The sequence below is a fragment of the Lissotriton helveticus genome, chromosome 10 (assembly GCF_964261635.1).
Source record: "Lissotriton helveticus chromosome 10, aLisHel1.1, whole genome shotgun sequence".
Lineage (NCBI taxonomy): Eukaryota > Metazoa > Chordata > Amphibia > Caudata > Salamandridae > Lissotriton > Lissotriton helveticus.
Window position 1 is genome coordinate 99702505 of NC_136071.1, and position 26813 is coordinate 99729317.

The 26813-nt window shown below is 46.7% G+C and overlaps 1 protein-coding gene across 2 annotated transcripts in view; it reads right to left on the reverse strand.

The window, feature by feature from the left end:
* The window catches only part of TBL3 (transducin beta like 3), a 197719-nt gene that overhangs the window by 20974 nt on the left and 149932 nt on the right, over positions 1-26813 (reverse strand). For both annotated transcript variants that reach the window (XM_078664866.1, XM_078664865.1), the window contains 5 exons: positions 19016-19166; positions 12400-12630; positions 11862-11932; positions 11363-11519; positions 10332-10390 (listed from right to left, as the gene is read on the reverse strand). In XM_078664866.1, the coding sequence (XP_078520992.1) occupies positions 10332-10390; positions 11363-11519; positions 11862-11932; positions 12400-12630; positions 19016-19166 (669 nt within the window). The remainder of the gene's footprint in view (positions 1-10331; positions 10391-11362; positions 11520-11861; positions 11933-12399; positions 12631-19015; positions 19167-26813) is intronic.

Consider the following 26813-nt stretch of genomic DNA (forward strand, 5'->3'; position numbering starts at 1 on the left):
AGGGTTGCCTTTGTGCTGTGCTGAGAAGGCAACAAAAAGTTGTTGTGTTTTCCTAAAGTGTTGTGTTCTGTCAATGTAGTACATCAACGCCCTCCTAACGTCCAATGTATGGAGCATTCTTTCCGCTACTGTTTGTGGGTTTTGAAAGAATGCGGGCAGGTCAATAGTTTGGTTGATATGAAACTGTGACACCACCTTCGGAAGGAATTTTGGGTTAGTGCGTAGTGCTACCCTGTTTGAATGAATTTGTATGAATGGCTCCTGGATTGTGAGCGCTTGCAGCTCACTAACACGCCTGAGCGATGTAATAGCAATGAGAAAAGCCACTTTCCATGTTAGGAACTGAATTTCGCAGGAGTGCAGTGGCTCAAACGGTGGGCCCATCAGCCTAGTGAGGACCACATTGAGGTTCCACACTGGAGCTGGTGGTGTTCTTGGAGGAATGACTCGTTTCAGTCCCTCCAGGAAGGCTTTAATGGCAGGCACTCTGAAGACAGAGAGATGTTGCCTGTTCTGGAGATAAGCCGCCATGGCGGATAAGTATATCCGAATGGAAGCGTACGCTAGATTGCATTTGTAAAGATGTAACAAATAGCAGATGATGTTAGGAATGGATGCATCTAGCGGGTTGATATTGTTATCTGTACAGTAAATGACAAACCGCTTCCATTTTGCTGCATAGCAAGCTCTGGTAGTGGGCTTCCTTGCCTCCCGTATGATATCCATGCATTCAGGAGGCAGGTTGAGGTAGCCAAACTCTAGGACCTCAGGAGCCAGATCGCCAGGTTGAGCTGTTGCGGATCTGGATGCTGAATGTCGCCATGGTTCTGCGTCAAGAGGCTTGGAGATAGATGCAGCCTTTGATGCGGTACCACGGAAAGTTCTAGAAACGTGGTGTACCATGGTTGGCGTGCCCACGTTGGAGCAACCAGGATGAGTGTCATCGAGTGTTGCTTTAGCTTTCTTGCCACCAGCGGGATGAGAGGTGCTGGGGGAAAAGCGTACGCAAATCTGCCTGACCAGTTCATCCATATCGCATTCCCCTGCGATTCCGGGTGAGGGAACCTGGCGGCAAAGCTTTGGCATTTTGCGTTTTCCTTTGTGGCAAAGAGGTCTATCTCCGGATGACCCCACTGTTGGAAGTACGGGTGGAGTACTGATGGATGTATCTCCCACTCGTGCATTTGATGGCTGTACCTGCTGAGCAGATCCGCCATCTGATTGTCCTTGCCCGGGAGGTGTTCCGCCATGAGGAAGATGTTCCTCTGAATGGCCCACTTCCACGTGCTCTGAGCCAGATGAGACAGCTGTGGAGAGTGAGTACCTCCCTGCTTCTGGATGTAGTACATGGCTGTCATGTTGTCCGTCCGGATCAACACGACCTTGTTGCACAGATGTACTTTGAAGGACTAAAGCGCCATGAAGATTGCCATCAATTCCAGGTAGTTGATGTGCAACCTCTGTTGCTGCGTTGACCACAGTCCCTGCACCGTGTAGTGGAGCACATGAGCTCCCCACCCTTGGAGAGATGCGTCCGTTGTTAGGGTAATCTGTGGCACAGGCTCCTGGAACGGTCGTCCCTTACAAAGGTTGTGTGGAGTCCACCAATGCAGAGAGTTGTATGCCCGACCGGTCACCAACACTAGGTCTGTCAGTTGTCCCTGAGCCTGTGTCCACTGATTTGCCAAGCATTCTTGGAGCGGGCGCATGTGCAACCTTGCGTGCGGGACTATGAAGATGCAGGAGGCCCTCATGCCTATCAACTGCATGAACACTCTCGCTGGTGGTGAGTGTTGCGGCCTGAACCTCTGGATCAGCGACTGAATGTTGTCGATCCTGACCGGGTTTGGCTGAGCCATAGCGGTCAGGGTATTTATTGTCGCGCCCAGATACTGCCGCACATGGGCTGGTTGAAGGTGCGACTTTGGGTAGTTTAGCGAGAACCCCAGACTGTGAAGGAGGCGAATGGTGTGGGACATGTCTGCGGCGCACTGTTGTTCTGACTTTGCTTGAACGAGCCAGTCGTCTAGGTAAGGGTAGACATGTATGTTCTGCCTCCTGAGGTGCGCTGCAACTGTCGCCAGACACTTCGTAAACACTCTGGGGGCAGTGGTCACTCCGAAGGGTAGGACTTTGAACTGATAGTGCTTGTTTTGGATGGTGAACCTGAGGTATTTTCTGTGGGATGGGTGGAGTGGTATGTGAAAATAAGCATCCTTGAGGTCCAAGGTTGCCAGGAAGTCCCCTTGGTTCAGCAGGGGAAGAATCTGCTGCAGTGTAAGCATGTGAAAGTGTTCCGACAGTATATACAGGTTGAGGGGGCGTAGATCCAGAATGGGTCTGAGGGATCCGTCCTTCTTTGGGATAAGGAAGTACAGGGAATAGACCCCTGTGCCTTCCTCCTCCACTGGTACGAGCTCGATTGCGCCTTTTTGCAGCATCACCACTACTTCCTGCTGCAATAAGTGCAAGTGCTCTGCCGACATAGGACGTTGTTTTGGGGGAATGTTGGGTGGAGTGGATGTTAACTCCAAACAATAACCGTACTGGATAAGCTGTCTTACCCAACTGTCTGTGGTGATGGATGTCCAGACTGGCAGGAACTGCTGGAGTCTCCCCCCGACAGGTGTTGTATGGTCGGGGGGCAGTGACAGAGAGTCACTGTTTGTTGGCGGCAGAGGAACGGGAGTTGTTGTTTCCTCTGCCTCTGCCCTTGGCACTATTACCTCTGTAACCCCCTCTACCCTGCTTGGGGTACGAGGATTGTGCGCCACCCTTTGTGAATTGTGTCTGTTGACCCAAGTGTCCTCTGGTAACACCACGTGCACCTGAGCGACGAAAAGTGCTCCCCCTGAATTGTTGAGACTGAAGCGCCCCCATGGACTTAGCTGTCTCATTGTCCTTTTTAATTTTCTCGAGGGTGGTGTCAACATCTGGGCCAAACAGTCTGTCTGGATTAACGGGCTGCTTGAGTATTGTTGTCTGAATGTCAGGTTTAAACCCAGATATGCGAAGCCATGCTTGTCGCTTTAACATGACGCTAGTGTTAATCGCCCTAGCCGCCGTATCAGCCACATCAAGTGCACACTTTATTGCAGCGTTTGAGATGAGCTTTCCTTCTTGTATGAGCATTTCGGCTCCCTCCTTAAACTGATCAGGTAGGTGTTGAAGGAGCTGTTCTAGGGTGTCATAATGCGCCCTATCATATCGTGCCAATAGTGCCTGTGTGTTTGATATACGCCAGATATTGGCAGCCTGCCCAGCCACCCTTTTGCCCAATGCCTCAAGCACTTTCGACTCCTTGTCTGGGGGAGGAGCTTCACCCGTTGTTTGGGAGTTCGCCCTCTTTCGGGCATTGGCGACGACCAACGAGTCCAGAGGCAACTGTCCCCGAATATATGCAGGGTCCCCAGGTGCTGGTCTGTATTTTTTTTCGATACGTGGGTTCACCACTCTCGCCCTGGTAGGTTCCTTAAAGATCTCTGGGGCATGCTTAAGGACACCTTTCAGCATAGGAAGTATCTTAACTGTTCTTTCTGAGACAGAGAAAGTGTCAAACAAGAAATCTTCTTCCACTGGGTCAGCATGCATGTCCACATCATGTTTTGCAGCTGCCCGCTCTATTAAGGCATTGAATGCCGCAGAATCCTCAGTTGGGGATGTACGTGCACCAAAAACCTGTGGGTCCTGTACCCCCTGATGGCCTCCCTGGTCACCAGTGTCGTCATATGAGTCCTGTTGTACATCAGGGTCGTTGTTGTCCGGGAAATTGTACTGGTCATCCTGGTCATCATCCTCTCCCCCTGACTGGTTGGGGGAAGGTGACGGACTCCTCCTTGGTGGAGGTTGAATAGGTTCCACAAGGGCAGGAATGTCATGTGATGGCCTTTTCTTTTTTAGTGGAATGACATAGGATTGCAATGGTTGGGAAGTGATCTTTCTTTTATAGAGGGTCAATTTCCCTGTTTCTGCATCGATGTAATGCTCAGATTGTTCTTCTGAGGCTTGATGTCGATCCAATCGGCCACTTTGCGTCGAAGGTTCTGACGTTTCAGATGTCTTCGGCACCGATTTGGGTGCAAATGCCTTCGGTGCCACCTTCGGCGGCAGTGTGTACAGAAGCTTGGTCGAAGTCTTGGCAGGTGCGTCCAGTTGTTTTGGACCCGACGGCGTAAGAGTCGTCGACGTCGAAGCCTTCTCCCGAATACGTTTGAGGGAGTCAGCGACCTGCTTTGGGAAGGAAGCGGAGGGTTTGGTAACCGATGCCTCATGTCCGGTACTATCGGAGGCCTTTGGCGTTGAAGCGGAGGCCGCCGACGAATCTTCGGCAGCGACGGTCCGTGCCTCCGTTATAGGCTTAGGCGCCGATGCTGTTGCTTTAGATTTGTTGTCTTTGTGCCGATGCGTAGTGCCTCCGGACACTGTGTCGTGGGCCTGTGCAGACTTTGGATCGACGGCTTTAGTGGATATTGCCGGTGTAACCGTGCCCGACCCATGATGGACGACCGTCTTCGAGGACGGGTCCTTGGGCACCTTCTGCGGCGCTGTTGACTCGACAGCCTTCTTCGACTTCGGAGGGCCTGAGGGCGACGGAGTCGATGGGGGAGCAGGTTTTGTGATTTTTGATGGGACGTCGGCCATTTTAGGTGTTGTCGAAGCCGTAGGTTTCGGTTTCGTTTTCGATGGGACGTCGGCCGGTCGATTCCGAAGGTTTCGGTTTCGATACGCGCAATGGCGTCTCCGCTGTTGTGTCCGTGGCCGGGCCAGAAGGCGGGGCCGGGGATAGCGGGGCAGGGTCGTGGGTAAGGCCGAGTGGCGATCCCGTGACCTGAGCCTGAATCATGTAACTTTCGGGGCATAGCTCTTCCTCCGAGCTATCTTCCGCGGCCCCATAAACTTCTTCGTCGTCCCCTACCTCCTCGACGTATTCAAGGTCCTGGCCCAGTCCTGCGAAATCTTCCTCGGGATCGGCCTCGACCTCTGTCGACGGTGGTGAAATCTGAAGATGATGGCTGCGGCCTTCTTCTGCGGGGTCGTCAAATATGTCGTCGGGTGCCGGAGCTGCTCGCCGGGCCTCGAGGCGCGCTGCGCGCCGAAGCTTGAGCGTTTTCTTGGACCTGAATTTTGAGCAGGCCATGCAGTTGTCCTCGTTGTGGTCCGGCGAGAGGCATTTGTTACAGACTGGATGCACGTCGATATGTGGGTACTTGGACCCACAGACGGGGCAGAACTTGAACGGACTCCGTTCCATGGTAAGATCGTCGGGGTCTTGCTGCGACGAGAGGGCCTCGATGTCCGAAGAGTTACTCGACTCCGCAGAATTCCGACTCGAAGAGTGGGATGATGCCCGAGACCGCACGCTAACAATACCGACGCAGGTAACGAAGGCCTTTTGGCCTTAAGAAGTACGTTTTTTTCGATTCCGACAAGGAGACGTCGAAATCACATCCGAACCCAATGGCGGAAAAAAACAATCTGGGGATGGAGTCGATGCCCATGCGCACTGTAGTCCAGGGGAGGAGCCACCTATCTCGTGATACTTCGAAGACTCTTCCAGGACAACAATGTGCAATCATCCGGACCCAACACTAGGCGGCGATCTATGCAATAGATATGAATTTAGCAGCCCACATGCCTCGAACCTGTTGTTTTTCCACTGCTGGGAGCTTCTATTCCAATTGTCCTCTAGCTTCCTTTATAGAGGTTTTGGACCTCAGCTGTAATGTGTCCTATGCTACCTTTTTACTAAATAGAATACAGGATGAGCTATACAAAGCAGAACCCTTCGACTCCAGCTGCCGTTTCGGACTGAAGACCTTCATGTTTACGGCTCCATGAAAATATGTAAAACACTGCTCACCGAATTCACCTCATACGCTGTAGCAATGCTGAATAAACTAGCAAAGCACTAGAGCAGGACTCCTAATCGATGCTGAAATACGATTTCTACAAGAGGAAAGAGTTCCTCTAGGCCAACAATGGCTCAGGACACATAACCACTTACAGTGCTGTGAAATCTGAACAAACAAAGCAGGTAGAAATAAAGAACAGCAGCTGTTCCACCACCCAAGCGAGTAAATGCTTCCTTTATCACCGACCTGAATTCCTACAGCAATAGAACAAAGAGAGTCACAAGTGATCTTTCTCTGCATCAAACTGCAACAGCAAGAACTTCTTCCAAAATCTGATATTTATTTTAGCAAACAAGCCGTGCATAGGCTACAACAAAGAAGCCCGCCTTTAGTGAAAACTCCAGGTAATCTCGGCAAAGGAACAATGTGAAGCAAGCATCACTTCAACAGCCACACATCAAGGTCAGACACCATTAAAGGATGGCTTGCAAATTAATTCAAATGCTCAAACAGATGGTCTTACCCTACATGTTATCATGTAAGATTACTGCAATAACAAAGTGAAGGCATGACTTAATCTCAGACACTGGCAATGGCTCAGGGCTGCATTGAAGTCCACCCTTTTCCGTCCACTAGGCTGCTCATGACAGAGATCAACCATATGCAAATCAGTCTTGGCCCTACTCCAATAGGAACAAGCATCTGTCTGAAGTGGCGAGGTGGGAACAAAAAAGAAGGACCTGGTTAACGCCCAGAGAAATTATCAGTGGCTGAAATGAGTAGTTAAAGCCTCTTTTTGTGAAGCTTATTGAAGAAGACTCTGTCCCCAGTACAGTTTTGACATGTTCTCCATGGCAAATCACCTATTCAGGATATCCAAAAAGCTCAGACAGAGAAAAACCAATGGAGAAAAGATGTGCGGAATGTCAGAGGTAAATTTAGCTACTGGTAATTACTCTGTGCCTAAAACTGATCCAAACTTGCTTTTTCCTGGTTTAGACAGAAGGGTGCTTATTGTTTGGGCTGGACTGTCCCTACTGGAGAGGCACCAAACCTCATTTACATTTGGTTCTTAGTCTCAGTCTGTGTCGTAAAGCACAATGAGGAACGATAGACTTGAATAGAACTACTAGCGACTCAAAACAATTCAGTCATTCCATTTGTCCTTTTTAGTTTTTTTCCCAAAAAGCTTTCACAAAAAATAAAAATAGTGCAGAACCAGGTCATCAGAATGGGCCCAATATAAAACAAAATGAAATAAAAGAGAACCCAGTAGACCCACACTAAATCCATAGAATATGAAAACAAATACAAACGTATGCACAATGCACATTGCTTTCAACTGCATTTAAATTTTCAGCGGATGTCCTGCGTTTGTTAACCTCCAAAGAGCCACTTAAGTTATAATGACTTTGGTGGGGCACTGTGACTCAGAGTTTAGCATACATTACCAAATAAGGTTGATTAAAGAAACGTACAAGACCGTGTTCAAAGGAGGATATTTGGAGCCTGTCATATGTCCTGGTTGCCCTATTTCGAGCGGATATCCATGTATATACTCCAAATAGGGGGAAGATCATCTGGCACTTTTTGTCTTTTTTCCTGCATCGAGCAAACTCTAAATAACCCCCTTCCATTGTTACCTTGTAAATTCCTGCCTTATCTTTCATCGTCTCTAACTCAATTTAGACATAAATGGGTTTACAATATTATATTGAATAATGAACAATTCGAAAAAAACATTCTCTACTCAAAGGTGGTACTCGCTATGTTGCGCTCGTTCTCTTTCCAAGGTATGATTGCGGCGGAAGATTGTGATGGAGAGAGAAAGCAAGGTATGCAATTCTGGCCCTGATGTGCAGAACCTGCAGGCTATTAACTTTTTTAAATAACAGGGCCAAGGTCAAATCAGTATTATCCTTCTGAGTAACATTGGCCAGGGTAATAGCATATTTCCAGTGCTACAAAATCAGCAGTAACTATATAGAAGAAACATTTTTCGGATTATTCATTTAGTTTTTTAAGGAAAACTTGCACTGCTGGTGCATCCTCAGTTGCGATAAAGTAAATGCAATATTGGCTTTATATACAAATCAATCTTTTCTCAGAAATCAGCAGGCAAAGAAGTAAGAGAAGAATTCCCTTCCGGCACAGCATGGCATTTCACGCTATATCTTTATTAAATGCTCACCAGGAGTATGATCATAAATTCCATGGATATACTCTCTAAATTTGAACCTTAGTACATGATTTCACTGCAGCCCAAGTACTGCATTCAGACACCTAATTGGTTTGAATGTGCTTTGTAGCATGTGCCCTTGTATTATTAACAGCTTCCAGGGAACACCTGTCGGTAGGGAGCTGTACCAGGAGCACTTGAAGTAGAAGTGAGAGAGACCCACATTCACTTTATCCCTCACTATTTCGCAAACCTTGCTCTTGGTTGTTTGAAGATTAGCACAAGCACTTAACACCATCAGGCTTCCCCTTGCCAGCCAGATTGGGACATCAGATCGTTGTGTTCTTGGTATCTATAAGCACAGCAAACGCAGAAAAAACTCTTTCCCATTTCGTGCTTTGCAGCCATTTGCACCTATAAAATCCTACCTGACACCAGACTCCGACAAACTCTTTAAAACTGTAAAACAACCCCAGCTTCTCTGATAAAATAACAATACATACACCCATCACCTCCAGACCAGCAAATCGAGGAACTAAAGTCTGCCTGCTCAGTACACAACCACCTTAGGCCGAACACCATCACCCGTCACTTCACTATAGAGGTTAAAGTGTTCCACCATCTCTAAAGGTGCCAGGTTCACACAACTCTGCTAAATATCATCCACTAATGTCAAATCCCTCTTCAGACATCTTAGAGATTACAAAATCCTAAAAGGTGTGCCGCCCAACATCTTGACATAGCCAATAAAACAATGGCTCCCAATCATTGTACTTTCCTGCCAACAACAAAGGGTCTGAACTGTTAAAAAGACATTTGCTCTGTTATTTTCGAAATCAGCAGCACAAGTTTTGTGTATTTAGCTTTTCTGCTGGGATTCTGTCTGCACATCCTGTGCAAGGCCACACAACATTGGGCCCCGTTTTGCTCAGGGATCGAACACTAACACCTAGATATATAATAGAGAGATCCAGCTGCTGTTTTTTAATAGGATAAGCCCAAGGCTTGCCATTCTAAAAACAGAGAGGAACGAGGCTTGCAGAGAAAAGGTCCAGGGACGAAAGAGCTGCGTGCCTGAAATGTAGACCAACTGATTAGGACCGTCAATTATGGGGCCCAGTACTAATCCCAGAGATCTTTAGAATAACACTGTGCTTTTATAGTAAGGGTAGGCTTAGGATGATTTGTTATTCACTATGACAGGGCTTTTCATTGAGTACAGTTTATTAATTGTTCTAATCACATTATTGACTTGCATGTCTCCTAACCTCAGCACAGTTTCTTCATGATAGAGCACGCTAGTTTCAATAAATATTGTATGCTTTCTTTGTGCCTCTTTTCTTTTACTGTGGACATGTGAGTGAGAAAAGAAAAGGAGATGACCTGGTACAGCAAATCCTGAGAGAGTACAGAGTGTTGTGTTCTGGGGTGCTAACTTACTGTTCCCTCTGGAAGGTTAGGAGGGCAGGGAAAGCCATGTACTATGTGTTAGTCTGGATTTGGGCCATAGGTACTGAAGTCGTATGGCGACTGAGTCAATACAAGCTGATGTCCCGAAATACCCTGCATAGTTCTGTTTCTGAGCAGAATCCCTGCAACAAAAGTGGCAGCCACCACCCCCATCAAATAAACTGTTGCCTTGCATGCTGCTCAGTTACTGAGTTCTTGACATACTGGCCACATGAAAGTATTTTCATGGCCTCCAGATCACGCTCCCAAGTAAATTTACATAAAATCATGATAAATGAATCGTGATAAAGGCAGGAGTGCAGACCGATTACAATAAGCAGTAAATCCCTACACTTTCTATCAATCGAAAAGAGAACCAAATTCAAAACACTAACCAGCTAGTAAAACAAGATAAAGAAAACTCTAACGTATCTGTCTCGCACCTCGAACCTTTAAGAATCAACTTACACACCAAGAGTGTCATATAATGGTGATGATGGCAGATGCCAACGCTGGAGGCGAAACAGTGATTTGACAAAGTACTAATGACAAATGTCTTACCACAACCACCACTATTCAGAAACAAATAAGTGTCTTCACAGAAACCTTTTGATGAATACTGCCAGTAACACTTCTGTCCCCTAATGCATAAGTTCTACCTGTGTAACTGCGTTGTATGTTCAAGCATGCACCTACAAAAGACTCGAGATAATCCATGGGAGTGAGTAGAGGCAGTTTGGTACTGGCCTGTGCACATTCTGCTTGCAGCAGAATAGCGGGATGTAGGTGAGCTTGACTTCTGCTCAAGTTGTCTACCCCCGACCTAGGCGCTTAGCTGATGAATCACTTACTTGACAATCTGTTCCTCCTCTTTCGCCTGCTCCTCAGCCAGCTCTGCTTCTGTAACATCCTGAAAGAGACGAAAGCTGTCAGGTACCATCTCTGTGAATGAGACGGGTTCTTTGAGACATTGCCTTCATAGACCTGTTCACTGCTCCTAGGGAAGCGAGATGGGTGTCCAGGCTGTATACCATTCTACTGTGCCATCTTTTTGTATGAATAGCATCTGTGAGAGTAGGGTGGCAAGTCAATGCCCCTTCAGTCCTGGCACCTCTTTGCAGGGATCACTTCTAAGGGTAAGAGAGATGTGCAGCCTATATGCTCTTGAGTCCCAGCCTCTTAAGAAGGCTTTGCTTCTACAGGTAAGATTTGTGTACAGTCTATGCCCCATCGGACCTGACATCCATTAGTAGGAATCTCCTCAACAGGTAGTGGTGGCACTCAGTTTATACCCATTCGTAGTGTGAGCCAGGAAGGTTCTTTAGGTCATAGCCCCATTAGAAGATATCATTTCTATAGATAATAGGGTAGTTCATTCTCCACGCCACATTATATCCTATGTACCTCATCTCCTTTGCAGAGATCTACTGTACAAGTGAGGGGCACTGTGTTTTCATTCTCAGTCATCACATCCTGCGGCAAAGATCACCTCTAAGGGTGGATGAAAATATCACCCTCCATGCCCATTCCAAAGCAGACTCTGTTCTATTATCTCAGTTTATCCGGGTTCAGGCAAAGGTCCTACAGACGGGCATGCAGATGGAGAACAATTTTCCTCATCCAAAAGGCAAGCGCTGAGGTTACAGAGTCATAACCTGTATTGAAAGGAGGAAGTATTTTCCTTGCTCATGTATCTTTTTTCTCGATCTCTCTCTCACACTCAATCGTTCAATAGACACCGTAAATCTGTGCGTGGGTGATAGGCTCTACAGACCACTGCCACTTCAAGAAACCACAAAGGCACCACAAAACACCATCATCCCAGAAGTTAAAGTAAATTCTTATGATGATGCCTGATGGCTCAGGTGAAGAACCACCATACCTTCCAGAGGATGATGCAAGAGTCAGTGGATCCTGTGGCCAAGGTATCATCTGCCTTATTGCAGTGCAGTCCCCAGACCTTATCCTCATGGGCATCCAATGTCTTCACACACTCGTTCGTCTTAATCGTCCAAAGCTTTAGCAGACCGTCTGAGCCACTGTGGACAACAACAAAAAAAAAGATATTGAGAACACTACATGGAATTTGCCAACATGTCTTCGATCCAAGTGAAAGTGTCCACCAGATGTGATGTTTTGGCATCAGAGACCACTATAAAAACTGTTTTGCCCATTTCTTTAATGGTACTCTGCATGTCATTTCCTATATTAGGTCTTGGCAGGAATTTGAAATATGAAACATTTGAAGAGGCCAAGTAATATTGTAAAAGTTGAGTTACATCAAAACGGCCTTGAAAAATGTTAAAATTCCTAATTAAAGAAGCTGAATAGGTACAGTTAAATATTTCCCATATCCCAGAACTCTTAATGTGCTGACTTACCTGGTGAGCAGCTGAGTCCCACGACTAACAAAGACAACCTTCAGCACAGATGCATCATGACCCTCAAAAGTCTATCAGAGAGAGAGCGAGAGAAAACACAAAGGTTAAAAAAAGTGTCAAAGGAAAGCAAAGCGGAATTATTTAGGACCAAGGTGCCTCAATGCAAAGGGCCATGGTGTCCACTTCTCCCCATTTCCTCCCCTACTCTTGCCTGATGAAGTCCCAGAGGTGTGATAGTTCCTAAAGCTTCTAGCACAGGCACTAGGTGGAGAAAAATATATTACTTAGAGTTCACTGAGTAATTGCTTTAAGAGCTGGCAGAAGAGATGGGTTTAAGGATATTCTCTGAGAATGAGACAGTGGGTTTCTTCCAACATGGACATGCCACATTGATAAACATGTTGAAATTATCCAGTCTAGAATAATCGCATCTCGATTTTCATCTGTTTCATTACATTTAAAACCTCTTCCCAAATTGTATGAAACACCCAACAGGAATATCGGATACAGAAGCAGAATAGCCAGCCCACGCACTCACCTTAAGACAACTAAAGTCGTGCAGGCCCCAGAGCTTCAGTGTTCCATCAGCAGAGGAAGTTGCCAACACTTGATCTACAGGCGAGAACTGCACACACCAGATGCCACGTTTGTGGCCACGGAAGGTGCCCTGCAGTGAACAATCTGCTGACGACCACAGTTTAGCACTCTTGTCTTGAGAGCCAGTGGCAACCAGTTTGTCATTTGGTGATACAGTAATGCTGTTAATGTCCTGTGGAGAAGGGAAAAAAAAGAGGCGTGACATCCTGCAAAAGCCTTCTCCAGCACTGACAGATACTTGACCCATTACCGATTACTAAAATGGGTTTAGAATAATTAAAAAAAACAAGCATTGGCAAAGCCAATCGGTCTTGTCAATGCAAGAGCTTCTGGCTTTGGCAATGTGTTTTAGCTATGTTATACAACACTGTGGCTGCTTTTCAGCATGGATATGAGTTAGTGGCATGCGGTGTGGTAGACTGGAGTGGAGTGGGTAGACTGGGACAGAGTGGAGTGGGGTGTGCTTGGTTAGATTGGTGTGCAGTAGATTGGAGTAGAGTGGAATGGGGTGGAGTGGGGTGGAGTGGGGTAGAGTGGGGTAGAGTGGAATGGGGTGGAGTAGGGTGGTGTAGGGTGGAGTGTGCTAGAATGGAGGCGACTGGGGTAGATTGGGGTGGAGAGGAGTAGAGTGGAATGGGGTGGAGTGGAGTAGAGTGGAATGGGGAGGAGAGGGAAGGATTGCTAGAATGGAGGCAAGTGGGGTAGATTGGAGAGGAGTGCGGTAGACTGGAATGAGGTAGATTGGAGTGGGGTAGATTGAAGTAGATTCGGGTGGGCTAGGTATTTAAAAAAAAAAAGGGCAGAAGTGGGGTGAAGTGAAATAGAGTGGAGTGGGGTTGAGTGGGGTGAGGCAGCCTGTCGTGGAGGGGAGTGGGGTAGATTGGAATGGAATGTGGTAGTTTGGAGTGGAGTAGGGTAGATTGGAGTTGGGTAGACCGGGGTAGAGTAGAGTGGGGTAGATTGGGATAGACTGGAGTGGAATGGAGTAGAGTAGAGTGGGGTGGGGTAGAGTGGAGTGGGATAGATTGGAGTGTGGTAGAGTGAAATGAAATGAAAATGATTTGTAGAGCGCAAACACATTCGCAAAGGAGTCAAGGCTAATGACGGTTAGTCCAGACATAAATGATGTCAGTGGAAGAAGAATTTTTTTCCTTCTCTTTTTTTGTTCCCTTAATCCTCATCCGACTCCGATCCCAGTAAACAGAAAGTGCAGGATGGCGTTACCGTTACTCTATTTCTAGAGACGTAGGCAATCGAGGTAGAGCACCAAAGATGCCGCTGCGCCTACCGGCAAACAACAAACCTCCTAGGTGTTACTGACCTCTCATTTTAAAGGAGAGGGTGGAAGAAGAATTTTAAGGTCACAGAACCTTGAGCCTTCCATTAGACCATGGGCCTGGCCATTAGATGGCGAAAACACAGGTTTTTAAGGCCTTTCAGAATGGGGTATGAGCCTGGATTTAAGTGATGAAATGAGGAAAGGCGTTCCAGGGCTTGGATGCGGCCCCCGAGAAGGCTCTGCCTCCTCACCTTGCCTTTCGTACTTAGGGACAACCACACAGTTATGGCTTGCAGACGAGAGCTGTCTGGAGGCAATGTACCTTTGGAACATGGCTATAACTCCTCCAGGACCAGTGTTCTGAACAATGCATAAAGCTTTAAAGATAGTACGCTTGTTCACTGGCAGCCAAGGGAGCTTTTATACCCCTGCTGAGACTGGATGATATTTAGGAGTAGAGGTGGGGTAAATTGGAGTGGGGAAGAATGGGATGGTTTGGGGTACATTCGGGTGCAGTGGGGTAGAGTGGAGTGGGGTAGATTGGGATAGACTGAAGTGGAATGGATTTGAGTGAAATGGGATAGAATGGAGTGGGCAGGTGTGGGGTGTATTGGGAGGAGTAGGATGGATTGGGGTGGAGCGAGGTGGACAGGGGTGGAGTGGGGTAGACTGGAGTGGGTTGAAGTGGAGTGGGGTAGATTAAAGTAGAGTGGGGTACATTTGGTTAGATTGGAGTGGGGTAGAATGGAGTGAGGTAGAAGTGAGAGGAGTGGGGGAGATTAGGGTAGATTTGAATGCAGTGGGCTGAATTAGGGTGCATTGGGGTGGATTGGGATATATTTGGTTAGACTGGGGGTGGAGTGCAGTAGATTGGAGTGGAGTGGAGAAAGGTAGATCGGAATGGAGAGGAGTGGTGTAGGAAACTGGGTCACAGTAATCAGTCTAAAGCGCTGCGAGGCCTCCGGGTAGTTATGCGCTATAGAAATGTAATTTTTCATTTCATTTCATTTTTCATTTCATTTCATTTCATTTCATTTTGTTGCAGAATCCCCTCAGCGACCCACCCCTCCCCCCATACACACACACTGCCTGGTATTTGATGCAACTTCGACTGAAGTGTACTGGGTTCCTGGTAACGAGGTCCCTAGTACCAGTATTCTTTCCCTAAAATAGTACAATGGTTTCCCTCAATTGGCAATATCTTTAGCACTATCTGTATGTCACTGGTAAATGGTACCCCTGGTACCTAGGGCACTAGTTGCTTAAGAAGGGTCTCTCAGGCCTGCAGCATGAATTGTGCGACCCTAAAGAACCTCTCACCAAACAAACCATTGGCGTTCAGTGGGGTACACTGGAGAGGAGGGGAGAGGAGTAGATTGAAGAGGAGGAGAATAATGGTGAAAAGGGAGTGGGTTAGATTGTAATGATATAGCAAACTGGATGAACAGCAATGTACTTAAATTAAATGGTGGGAAGACGGAGGTTTTGGTTTTGGGCAATAAACCTGATCTCTGGAGTCCGAGTCACTGGCCTTCAGCTATGGGTGCCCTGCCAACTCCGTCTGCGTATGTGCGTAACCTTGGAGTAATCATCGATAGGGGGCTATCTATGAGGGACCAAGCCAACAGAGTGTCTGCCACCTGTTTTACCATCTTGCGCTGGCTTGGAAAAATGTTCTGGATGCTCCCTTCAGACACCCAGAGATCTGTGATTGACGCCTTGGTGACCTCCAGATTGGACTATGGAAACGTACCCTATCTGGGGTCTACCAAGGCATTAACTCGTCGTCTCCGAATGGTACAAAATGCTGCTGCTCGACTCCTTTGTGGATGTCGTAAATCGGACCATATTACAGAACGCCTGAGGGAACTTCATTGGCTCCGTATAGAGAGCCGTATCAAGTTCAAGGCGCTGTGCTATATGCACAAGATTAGGATGGGTGTGGCTCCTCTTTATCTTCAATCGCTTGTCATGCCCTATTCTCCTTCCCGATTGCTTCGTTCCTCCTCTCAGTACCTATTCTATGTTCCAAAGTTTAGGTTGTCTAGAATGGGGGGCAGTGCATTTGCCAACCTGGGACCCAGACTGTGGAATTCCCTCCCGCTGGCTGTTCGCGCGGAGGCTAACTATGTTGGCTTTCGAAGAGCTGTTAATACTTGGCTCTTTAATCAGTAGATTTCTTTTCAAGGGTGTCAGGTTACTTATGAAAATCAGCGCCAGGAAACCCGTCTGGGTAGCTGTAGCGCTTTACAAATTCAATAAATAAATAAATGAATAAATAATGGAATGAGGTAGAATGGAGCGGGGTAGGGTGGATTGGAGTAGATTGGAATGCAGCTGGGGTAGATTGTAATGGAATGAGGTAGAATGGAGCGGGGTAGGGTGGAGCGGGGTAGGGTGGATTGGAGTAGATTGGAGTGGAGCTGGGTGGAGTGGGGTGAACTAGAGGGAAGTGGATTCGGTTAGATTGGAGTGGAGTGGGGTGGAGTGGAGTAGGTTGGCTGGAATGGAGTGAGGGAGAATGGAGTGAGGAAGACTGTCATGAGGTATGTTGGAGTAGAGTGGGGTGGAGTGGATTGGGTAGAGTGGAGTTGGGTAGTTTGGAGTAAAGTAGGATAGATTGGAGGGGTAGACTGAGGCAGAGTAGAGTTGGGTAAATTGGAGTGGGGTAGAGAGGAGTAAGGTACACTGGGCTGGGGTGGGCTAGAGTGGAGTGTGGTAGATTGAAGGAGGGTAGAATGGGGTAAAGTGGGATAGATTGTAGTGGAGAGGTGTAGATTGTAGTGGAGAGGTGTAGATTGTAGTGGAGAGGTGTAGATTGTAGTGGAGAGGTGTAGATTTGGATGGAGTGGGGTAGATTGGGACGGAGTGGGGTAGATTGGGACGGAGTGGGGTAGATTGGGACGGAGTGGGGTAGATTGGGACGAGTGGGGTAGATTGGGATGAGTGGGGTAGACTTGGGATGAGTGGGGTAGACTTGGGATGAGTGGGGTAGACTTGGGTGGAGTGAGGTGTACAGGAGTGGGGAAGATTGATGTGGGGAATATTGGAGGGGAGGGGGTACATTGGGGTATAGTGGAGGGGGTGATTGTAGTGGGGTAGACTGGGATATATTAAGAGTGGGGTAGACTGGGCGATTGAAGTGAAGTAGATTGGAGTGGGGCGAATTGAAGTGGATGGGGTAGATTCGGGTGGAGTGGGTTAGATTGGAGTGGGTAGATTGGAGTAAGGTGGGGTAGACTGATTGCAGTGAAGTGGAGTGAGGTAGAGGAGAGGAATGGGGTAGATTGGAGTGGAGTAGATTGAGGTGGAGTTGAGTGGATTGGAGTAGACCGGAGTGAAGTGGGGTAGACTGGACTGGCGTGGGGTGGGGTAGAATGGAGTGGGGTCGGGTTGATTGGGATGGAGAATTTTAAACAGACACATACTTTGAATGAGCAGAGAAGTGGAATACATACAATACTGAGGACACAGGTTTTAAGGAGAAATTGATTAACTGCAGCGCTACCAGAAAGTGAGGAACTTTTAAAAAGCCACTTATTTTGTGTTTGAAAAGGCACAGATCTGTCTAAAAATGTTTATGTTGCTTAGTGGCAGCCTGGCCCGAAGCATGTGTCTGGAGGGTTTGTCTGGAAACACCATGGGAGTCCGGTTTCAGTGTACGCTTTAAACAGACACATTTTCTATGCTCAGAGAAGCGGCATGACCTACAAACACATGCAGTCACACGGACTGCTTTCATATTGCGGGCCATTTGTTTGGGGCTTTAGAAGGAAGCGCCGAACTGTAAAACAAATGAAGGTAACAATTAACAAACCTGTGCGATGGAAGTTAAAAGCAACCCACTTGTGGGACATCGAAGTGGAAATGAGGTCAGAAGAATGAAAATAAAAGTACTCCGAATCACAGCGCGAGCAGCAGAAGAAGAGTAGAAGAACACCAATCAAAACAATTAGTGCTTGGTCTGTGCTCCAGACAATTAAAATTAAGTGATATGAGGCATATCATATGGTTACAAAATAGGAGGCAGCTAAAAAGAATGACAATCAAGCTAGCAAATGGTAAGTAATGGGCGGGCTTCAAACCCGTTACTGTGCGCTGTTAGGCGAGACCTAAAAAATGCTTAACAATTGCACTGTATGATGTATTTTCAAGAAACTATTTAGAATAATGCACAGTTTTTTCACAAACCTTCATAAAACATCTTTACACATTTCAGGAATGTTAGAATGAGCAACAAAGCAGGTCTGCAAGATTAAACATACAAAGATTGAACAAATGTTATAGGTCCAGTTTCCCATAAAGAGGAAAAGAAATTGCTTATCTTGGGCTTATTTTCCAATTTAAGAAATTTAGAGCAGGCAAGTGCAAAATAGTCCGGCTAGCAGAGATACGGACACATTTTCAGCTGTATAATGGACGGAAGCTCAGAAGTACATGGCTTAAAACCGAGCTCTGACAACATAATAACATTAGTACAGCCCTGATCTCTGTGTCCGACCAGAGGGAGATGAACACAAAGATCTATGAAGCAATTTTCAACTTGACAGCAGTGGCGGCTGCCACAAACAACGGGTGGCAGAACAGGTGGAGGGAACACTTGAGGGGGAGCGCAGGGGTGGTTAGAATATATAAAACATTTTTAAAGTACCTTAAGCTGACTGCTGCTTCGAGCTTCCTCTTCTCTTCATGGTCCCGGCAGCCCCTGGGATAGACTCCCATCCAATCCTCACGCTGCTCTTCTAAGAAAGCAGCACGGGGATTGGCCTGAGCAGGCTGAAAAGACGCTCTGCTCAGGCCAGGGAGTCTGTGAGGGCTTCTTCAGCAACCGGGCTGGAGAAACCCAAGTGCAAACACGTGTTTTGGTCGGCCTGAGACGGCTAGCTAAACACATATGGGCACTTGGATTTTACACATAGCACTCCTCCTCCCATGCCCTGCCCTCCCTGCAGAAGCTGGCTCAGAGCCATCAAATGAAAAATAAAAAGATGCTAGAACTTAGTTTTATTTTTCATTTGCTGGCTCTGTGCCAGGCAGTGGGGCGACACTCCTCCGCCATTGCGGAAGAACTGCCCCTGCTTGACAATGCTATAATACATGTTTAAACTGCTGCCTATGCTCAAGTTTCACAACAATCACTGACTCGCTGGCACACCATAGTGGAACTGTGTCCTCTGAGCATTGCTTAACCATGAAATTTAGAGCAAAAGGAAACTTTCAGTCCAGCTAAGCAGAGAATTGTGAACTAAGCCACTGATGGTGCTCCTCTGTATCTTACCTTGTCGTGGCCCTTTTCTGTCACACTGGCCTGGAGGATCTCTGGTGCAGACAGCAGGACTTCTTTCACTTTGGAAGTGAGCGACTCTGGCAACCTCCAGATCTTCAGAGTGCAGTCCTGGCTGCCCGTTACCACAAAGGACTCTTTCATTCTGAAACGAGACGGGGAGGTATGAGGCCTCTCTGCTGAGACATTCACCACAGCTTTGCCAAAATCTCATGTTGGTGTCGATGCGCAGAGATGGAAGCGGCGCTATGGTCTATAGAGTTATATTTCTCTTCAACAGAAATGATGGCGCCCCAATCGACCGCTTCTGCCCCAAATACTAGTGCCCAGGAAGGGAGATGTTGAAGTACTTACTGAAGTACTTACTGAAGCCCATAAATACTGATATGCTGGGGTGGGGCATTTACCAGGCCTGAGAACTACCGCCTAATCAGAGTTTTGATTCTGAAGAGGGGCATGGTATGCTAAATTTGGTGCCCACTACACTGAATCCATCATTTCTGTAAATCCTGAACAAGTTTCCCCAGGTATATTCCAGCAGGTTTAACCTGCTGAAACAGACCAGAGGACAACTGCAGGGAGCACTATGTGCACAGGGATGGGAATTTAGGCTACATAAATAAGGGAGACCTATATAATGGAATACCAGAGAGGCAAACAATGGTATAAAGAGAACATTCTCGGTCTTTGGCACTGGTGGGTCATAGAGGGGATCATATCACACCCATTCTTAAAAGTAATAATTTCAATTTGATGACATTTTATAGTAAAAATCTTTCTGACTGAAAGTTTTTACTGAGAATACAAGTAGATAAAAGTCTAAGTACACTGCAGTAGTATTATGTTTTATTAGGAGGTTAGAGTTCCTTCTTCAGTGATACTTCCCCCAACCCCAACACTTTTGGCCATGATGGCAAAGGTGGGAGTGGGCACTTCGGATTAAGGTGCTGTATGTCTCACTCTAGCAAGGTGTCGGAATGTCATAGAGGAGACAGAATCAAATATGTGACAAATTTACAAAGTGTGCTGTGCCTCATTTCATGAAACCCCTCTGCTTTTTATTTTTCCAGGTTTTTTTTCCAGTCAGTCATTAAAATGTCAAAGTGAATGGGACCCTTACGAGGCTGCATAGAATCACAGTTAGACAAATTATTCTGCTAAAAGTACTCATGGAGCCCTAATTGTGTACTTTTGTAGAATGGTAACCTGGCAGATAATGTGCCAGAGTGCTGAACGTGGTTGCTCTGTTGTGTTATGTAACGCTAATTATATTGGGTAGTTTTGACCAATTACTTGGCCTCTTGCTGCTTTGTGCAGGCATTGGTCTGCTGCTCTCTTGCTGCTTTGTATAGGCATAGGTCTGCTGCTCTCTTGCTGCTTTGTGTGGGCTTTGGTCTGCTGTTCTCTTGCTGCTTTGTATAGGCATAGGTCTGCTGCTCTCTTGGTGCTTTGTGCGGGCATTGGTCTGCTGCTCTCTTGGTGCTTTGTGCTGGCTTTGGTCTGCTGCTCTATTGCTGCTTTGTGTGGGCATTGGTCTGCTGTTCTCTTGCTGCTTTGTCAGGGACTTCTTAACAAGATGCAGGTCCTGTAAAATGCAGCAGCCAGACTCCTGACGGGCATTCCGAAGTACGCCTCCGTGTCGTGTGAACTCACAAAACTACACTGGTTACCAGTGCGGAAGCGGATTGCTTTTAAGGCCTTGTGTCTGGTTTTTAAGGCCCTTCAAGGACTTGGACCGACATGTCTGAAAGATTATTTTCAATGGTATAACCCCCGCAGACAGTTAAGATCATCGAGCTCGCGCCTGGTCATAGTTCCTCGCATAAGGAAAGCACGATGGGGGAGTAGGGGTTTTCTGTTGGGGGCCACAAAGGCCTGGAACGCCTTGCCCTTTGCCCTGAGAAACAGCACGGATCTTATGACTTTCAGGAAAGGAATGAAGACTTGGTTATTCACACAGTAATCTCGTTCGGCTCATACCCTTTGGGCGCATTTCATCAGCGCCAGGACACCTCCGGGTAACAGTGCGCTCTATAAATGTCTAAAATAAATAAATAAATAAAATTAGTCTGCTGCTCTCTTGGTGCTTTGTACAGGCATTGGTCTGCTGTTCTCTTGGTGCTTTGTGTGGGCATTGGCCTGCTGCTCTCTTGTTGCTTTGTGCGGGCCTTTGGTCTGCTGCTCTCTTGGTGCTTTGTGCTGGCTTTGGTCTGCTGCTCTATTGCTGCTTTGTGTGGGCATTGGTCTGCTGTTCTCTTGCTGCTTTGTCAGGATCTTCTTAACAAGATGCAGGTCCTGTAAAATGCAGCAGCCAGACTCCTGACGGGCATTCCGAAGTACGCCTCCGTGTCGTGTGAACTCACGAAACTACACTGGTTACCAGTGCGGAAGCGGATTGCTTTTAAGGCCTTGTGTCTGGTTTTTAAGGCCCTTCAAGGCCTTGGACCGACATGTCTGAAAGATTATTTTCAATGGTATAACCCCCGCAGACAGTTAAGATCATCGAGCTCGCGCCTGGTCATAGTTCCTCGCATAAGGAAAGCACGATGGGGGAGTAGAGGTTTTGTGTTGGGGGCCACAAAGGCCTGGAACGCCTTGCCCTTTGCCCTGAGAAACAGCACGGATCTTATGACTTTCAGGAAAGGAATGAAGACTTGGTTATTCACACAGTAATCTCGTTCGGCTCATACCCTTTGGGCGCATTTCATCAGCGCCAGGACACCTCCGGGTAACAGTGCGCTCTATAAATGTCTAAAATAAATAAATAAATAAATAAATAAAATTAGTCTGCTGCTCTCTTGGTGCTTTGTACAGGCATTGGTCTGCTGTTCTCTTGGTGCTTTGTGTGGGCATTGGCCTGCTGCTCTCTTGGTGCTTTGTGCGGGCATTTGGTCTGCTGTTCTCTTGGTGCTTTGTGTGGGCATTGGCCTGCTGCTCTATTGCTGCTTTGTGTGGGCATTGGTCTGCTGTTCTCTTGCTGCTTTGTCAGGGACTTCTTAACAAGATGCAGGTCCTGTAAAATGCAGCAGCCAGACTCCTGACGGGCATTCCGAAGTACGCCTCCGTGTCGTGTGAACTCACGAAACTACACTGGTTACCAGTGCGGAAGCGGATTGCTTTTAAGGCCTTGTGTCTGGTTTTTAAGGCCCTTCATGGCCTTGGACCGACATGTCTGAAAGATTATTTTCGATGGTATAACCCCCGCAGACAGTTAAGATCATCGAGCTCGCGCCTGTGAGGAAAATTGAATTTTGCCCTGTCATGTGTCCCTACGTGTTCCCCATTATATGTTATATGTGCATGACCGATATGCATATGTTCCCCCTTGACCGAATAAAGACGCAATTATGGTTGTGTCCAATGTTAGTATGCCAGTTTCCAGTCCTCGTGAAAGCAACGAGTATTAGGCCTATGTTGCCAACGTTTTACATTGTGCACGTTATTTCATCGAGTTGCACCCGTTTCTGGGCCTCATAAGGGCCCGGACACCAGATTCAAGCTCCAGTCTCCTGAAATCACTCCGAGGAGCGATGTAGCCCCTCCCGCATCCCTGACCCTTCGCTTACTTTCTGCCAAGCAGTGCGGTGCCCGGCCTGGCCTGCCTGCCTGTCTGCCAAGAATATGTTATGCCTCTAGTTATCAGTTCAGCTCCCCGGCTTCACATTCCTAAGCTAACGAACCGCATAAACATCTTCAGCTATAGTCTAGTCTTCCTGTCTCCATGCAAGAGAATTACTGAATTAATATCCATAGAAGATTCATAGCACACGCAATACATGTAGAATATATGCATGCACCAGCCTTAGTGTCAAGTAGCCTTTGCCCTGATGACATTTAGATTCTATCAACATGTTCTCCAAACACCAGATATCAGATATGCTATAGGTACATGTCGTCCTGACATCCCAGACTTTAGTCTCCTCTTCTAGTGCAGAAGTCAGAGCCCCCAGCTCTCCCTAGTTACACGTCATGGCCCGTTTGCGCGCACCAGTAGGTTAAAGGTTCCAGCTGCCCAGGTAGCCCCCTCCATGTATCCACCCATTTATGACACTTCTGTGACGTTTTCATCACATGTCTACGTGCACGCCCTGTGCACGCCTTCTTTGTACGCCCATGTGTTCTTATCTTACGTTTGTCACTTGTTACGCCTACTGTATTCAATGCAATTGTAATGTTTTCCTATATATACTATGTAATGTTGATGAGACGTTGCAGCTGCCATTCCATGCCATTCCAGTCGATTGCATGCCACTTTATGGTCTTTAGGCTCGAGCCATCCGATTAAAGCCATTTCTGACTCTGATTCCACGGATCCTGCCTCTTATTTATTGAGCTATCTGTTTTGATTAATGTATAGAAAAATAGTACCGGTAATCAATTATTTATTTACCACATAAATGGCGCCCGAATAGGGACTTACCTCTTCCCCACGCGCCGGCGATGTAACGCAGGCCCCCTGACCCTTCTACAGCCGTGACGGAACCTCTACCGTGCACGTGCAGATATTTCTGCTTCAAGTCTCCCTCAGGCCCACGGAGGAGACGGAGACTGCGGTCCGGCATCCAGACGAGGCGGTGAGGAAGGCGGTTCGTTCCGACCAGAGCCCAAGCCGAGAGAGCAAGGTCCGAGGTATCCGGAGGCCCACCTGTAACCGAAGCCCGAAGCGCATGCGTAGTGCGTAGTGCGTAGCAGTAACCAGACGTCGTAGCAGTCCAGTCCAGTCCGAGGCCTTCAGTTTGCTTCCCGGTGAGTACCGTTGCTGGGGGTATCTAGACGGGTGTTCATTAATTTGTGCCCGGTCCGACGGGTTTGGGTACACAGATCCGGTCCGACGTGTTCACCTAGGTGGATACGGTATGACGTGTCTCTTTAGGAGACCGGTATGTTCTGTACTGTTTTAGCAGTGCATCCAGTAATTCTAGTAAGTCCGTTCTCGAGAAGATCAAGTGTTATGTTTTCAATGTATCAGGTAGTATTCTGTTCGAACTGTTATTAATGTGTTCTTGATGTCGTGGTATGAATGATTGTATTGCTATTCATTATTGTGTTCATTGTGTATTGTGTTCAAGTTCAAGTACGGTTTAAATATGCCTCTGTTTTCAAAGTTACGTCAGATAAAAACCAGAAAAGGGTTACTCGAAGAATCAGTTCCTGTCCCTCCTAGGGACAGTCCTGGACATTTCATGTATCACAAGCATGGCTAGATGTCATATTGTATCTAGATTTATGGGTTGATTATACCAAGCATCTTGAAGAGAAATATAGATGGCCTGTATCAGGTACATGGGATGCCGAGTGCATCATGCGAGTAGAAGAAGCATTATGGAAAAAGAAAGCCAGACAGTCCCAGAAAGATGCCATAGAGTTATGGCGTAAAGAATCCCATAAAAGAACCGAGAAAGAATTCAGAAAAACAGAATTAAGTAGGGAATCCTCAGAAAAAGCCCAAGAAAGGGAATTAATCGAAGAAGGTGAACGAGTTAGAGCAGAACAGTCAGACAGACAGAGAAATGCCCTTATTAAAGGTATGTATCCTCTTCTCGCCGAGGGTTTGCCGAAGGCGACCCCGGAAGCATCCCGTAATTTTTCGCCACCATTGGTTCCGATTAAGCTGCGTCATAAACCGACTGCAGCTGAAATTTTTCTTTCTTCCTATATAGATGACACTGTCCCAGAATATGCTAATACAGATCCTACTCCGCCAGTCCAAGTTCAAATCCAGCACCCTGTTAATAATGTAATTCCTGTGCCTCCAGTCGTTGGTCCTGTCCATGTGCCAGTCCCCCAGGATCAACCCACATTACGTATCCCTACTGTACCAGTCACGTTACCAGCACCCGCACATCCAGTATTAATTGACGATTCCAGTTCACAAGGGGCAGGGGGAGGTGCTCGTACCACCCCGCCTCAAACAAAGCGACTGACGCTGAGAGATGCCGCGTTACAGCGTACGCCAAAAGTGGCTACGTATGAAGCCCTCAGGAAGTTCCTCACTGATTGTAGATATGATCCAGTGCCAGGCGAAGATCACATGATATTATACTTCGTACGTTTACGACGAGTTGCAAACTTCTTGATCACCATATCAGATATGAAAGAACATTTAGACAGAATATATCATTTTATCCGAACAGGGGAGAACCCAGGAAGTATTCACGAAGCTATGGCACACAGGAAAGTCGAGATTCAAGGCATGATTTTGCAATTTCTGATAAATGGTTTAATAAGAGAACAGGATCGTCCTGATAAAAGTCCAGAAGAGATGAAAGTCCTGACAAAATGGAGTGACAATATAGCAGACGGAAAACACAAGACACAAAATAGTATAGAAACCATGTACAGAAAGATCCGGAAAGAAATTATAGGTATACACGAGAAAGAGAAAGCAAGAATTGTAGCAGACAAAGAGAATGATTCTTTAGACGAAGATGTAGACACCGAGAATCCCAGCAGAATAGCGTATGTAGGTAGAACGAGACTTTCCGATAGACACACACGCCTAGATGACAAGAAAGCTTTTCCTCCTCCCGTACCAGAACAGTGTTCTCTTGAACAAGTATTCCAGGCTACCGATAAAATTCTGAAACTACGAATAGGTTACCATGAACTTAGTACCATGCATGAACAAGAACTAGCCCGATCAGCAGTCCGATGGGTTAGTGATTCTGCCACGTTTCCAGACGAAGTAGTGGCCCAAATGTTTCTGAAACTGCCCCCAGCCGAGCAGCGACTGGTGGGTATGTACATGATCCAGCACCTCATCACACTGTACGAGAGTCAGCATTCTGATCCAGGTCCCTTATACAATGTATTGAACGAGTTACTCCTAAACAGATGGAAAGGTCTAGGTACCGATTTAATTAGTGTCATTCTAGAACAACGCCACAAATACAGAACGTTCCTGACTCCGCATTTTGTTCCAATTTCACCTCCGTTCTACATAGATAGACAGAATCCGTTGAGAGAAGTGCATCCAGTTAAGGGAGAGGGAGGTAATCTCGAAAGGGTATTTGTTTACACCCCTATCACGAAAATAGAACTACTAGAAATGAAAAAGTTAATACCCTGTCACGATAAAGATCCAGCAGGGTTCCATCGAGAATTAAAAGACATGCTCCGTATGGGAGAATATACGTATCCTGATATCATAAAAATGTTAAAGATCCTGTTGCCTGCGGGCATATATGAAAAACTTAAAGAAAAAGAATGGGAGGTGGGAGAGAAAAAGATTGACTGGACCGCGTTAGAGACCGAAGATAATGCACGAATCCCAGGTACTGGTCTTGGGGATAAAGCCAGAGAGTTGCCCGAACTGTTAATACAAGTCTTGCCAAGATTACTAGCCACGAAAAAGGAAGATTGGGATGCCATCTCAGCCTGTAAACAGAAACAAGACGAAGACACTAGTGATTTTTATTCCAGATTTGAGAAATGTTTCATTATAAATAGCGGTCTGAAAACGAGTAGTGAGTCATATCCACATCTTTTTGTTACCAAACTAGTTGAGAATTCTTTACCGCAAGTTAAAAATAGAGTATTGAAAGTCGAGAGTACTTGGCAAGCTAATACCCCATCTCAAATGCTCCAGATGTTGCAATATCACCAGAACAGAATCAGGGAAGAGCAAGAACACGAAAGGAGACGTATGAAAGACACGAAAATGAAAGTACTAGTTGCACAGTCTGTTCAACCAGATAGTCAGAAGAGGGGTCCGAATCAGACTAGTCATTCTGCAGCTCCTGTTAAAGGGACCTGCAATTACTGTAAACAGCCAGGTCATTATATAAACGAA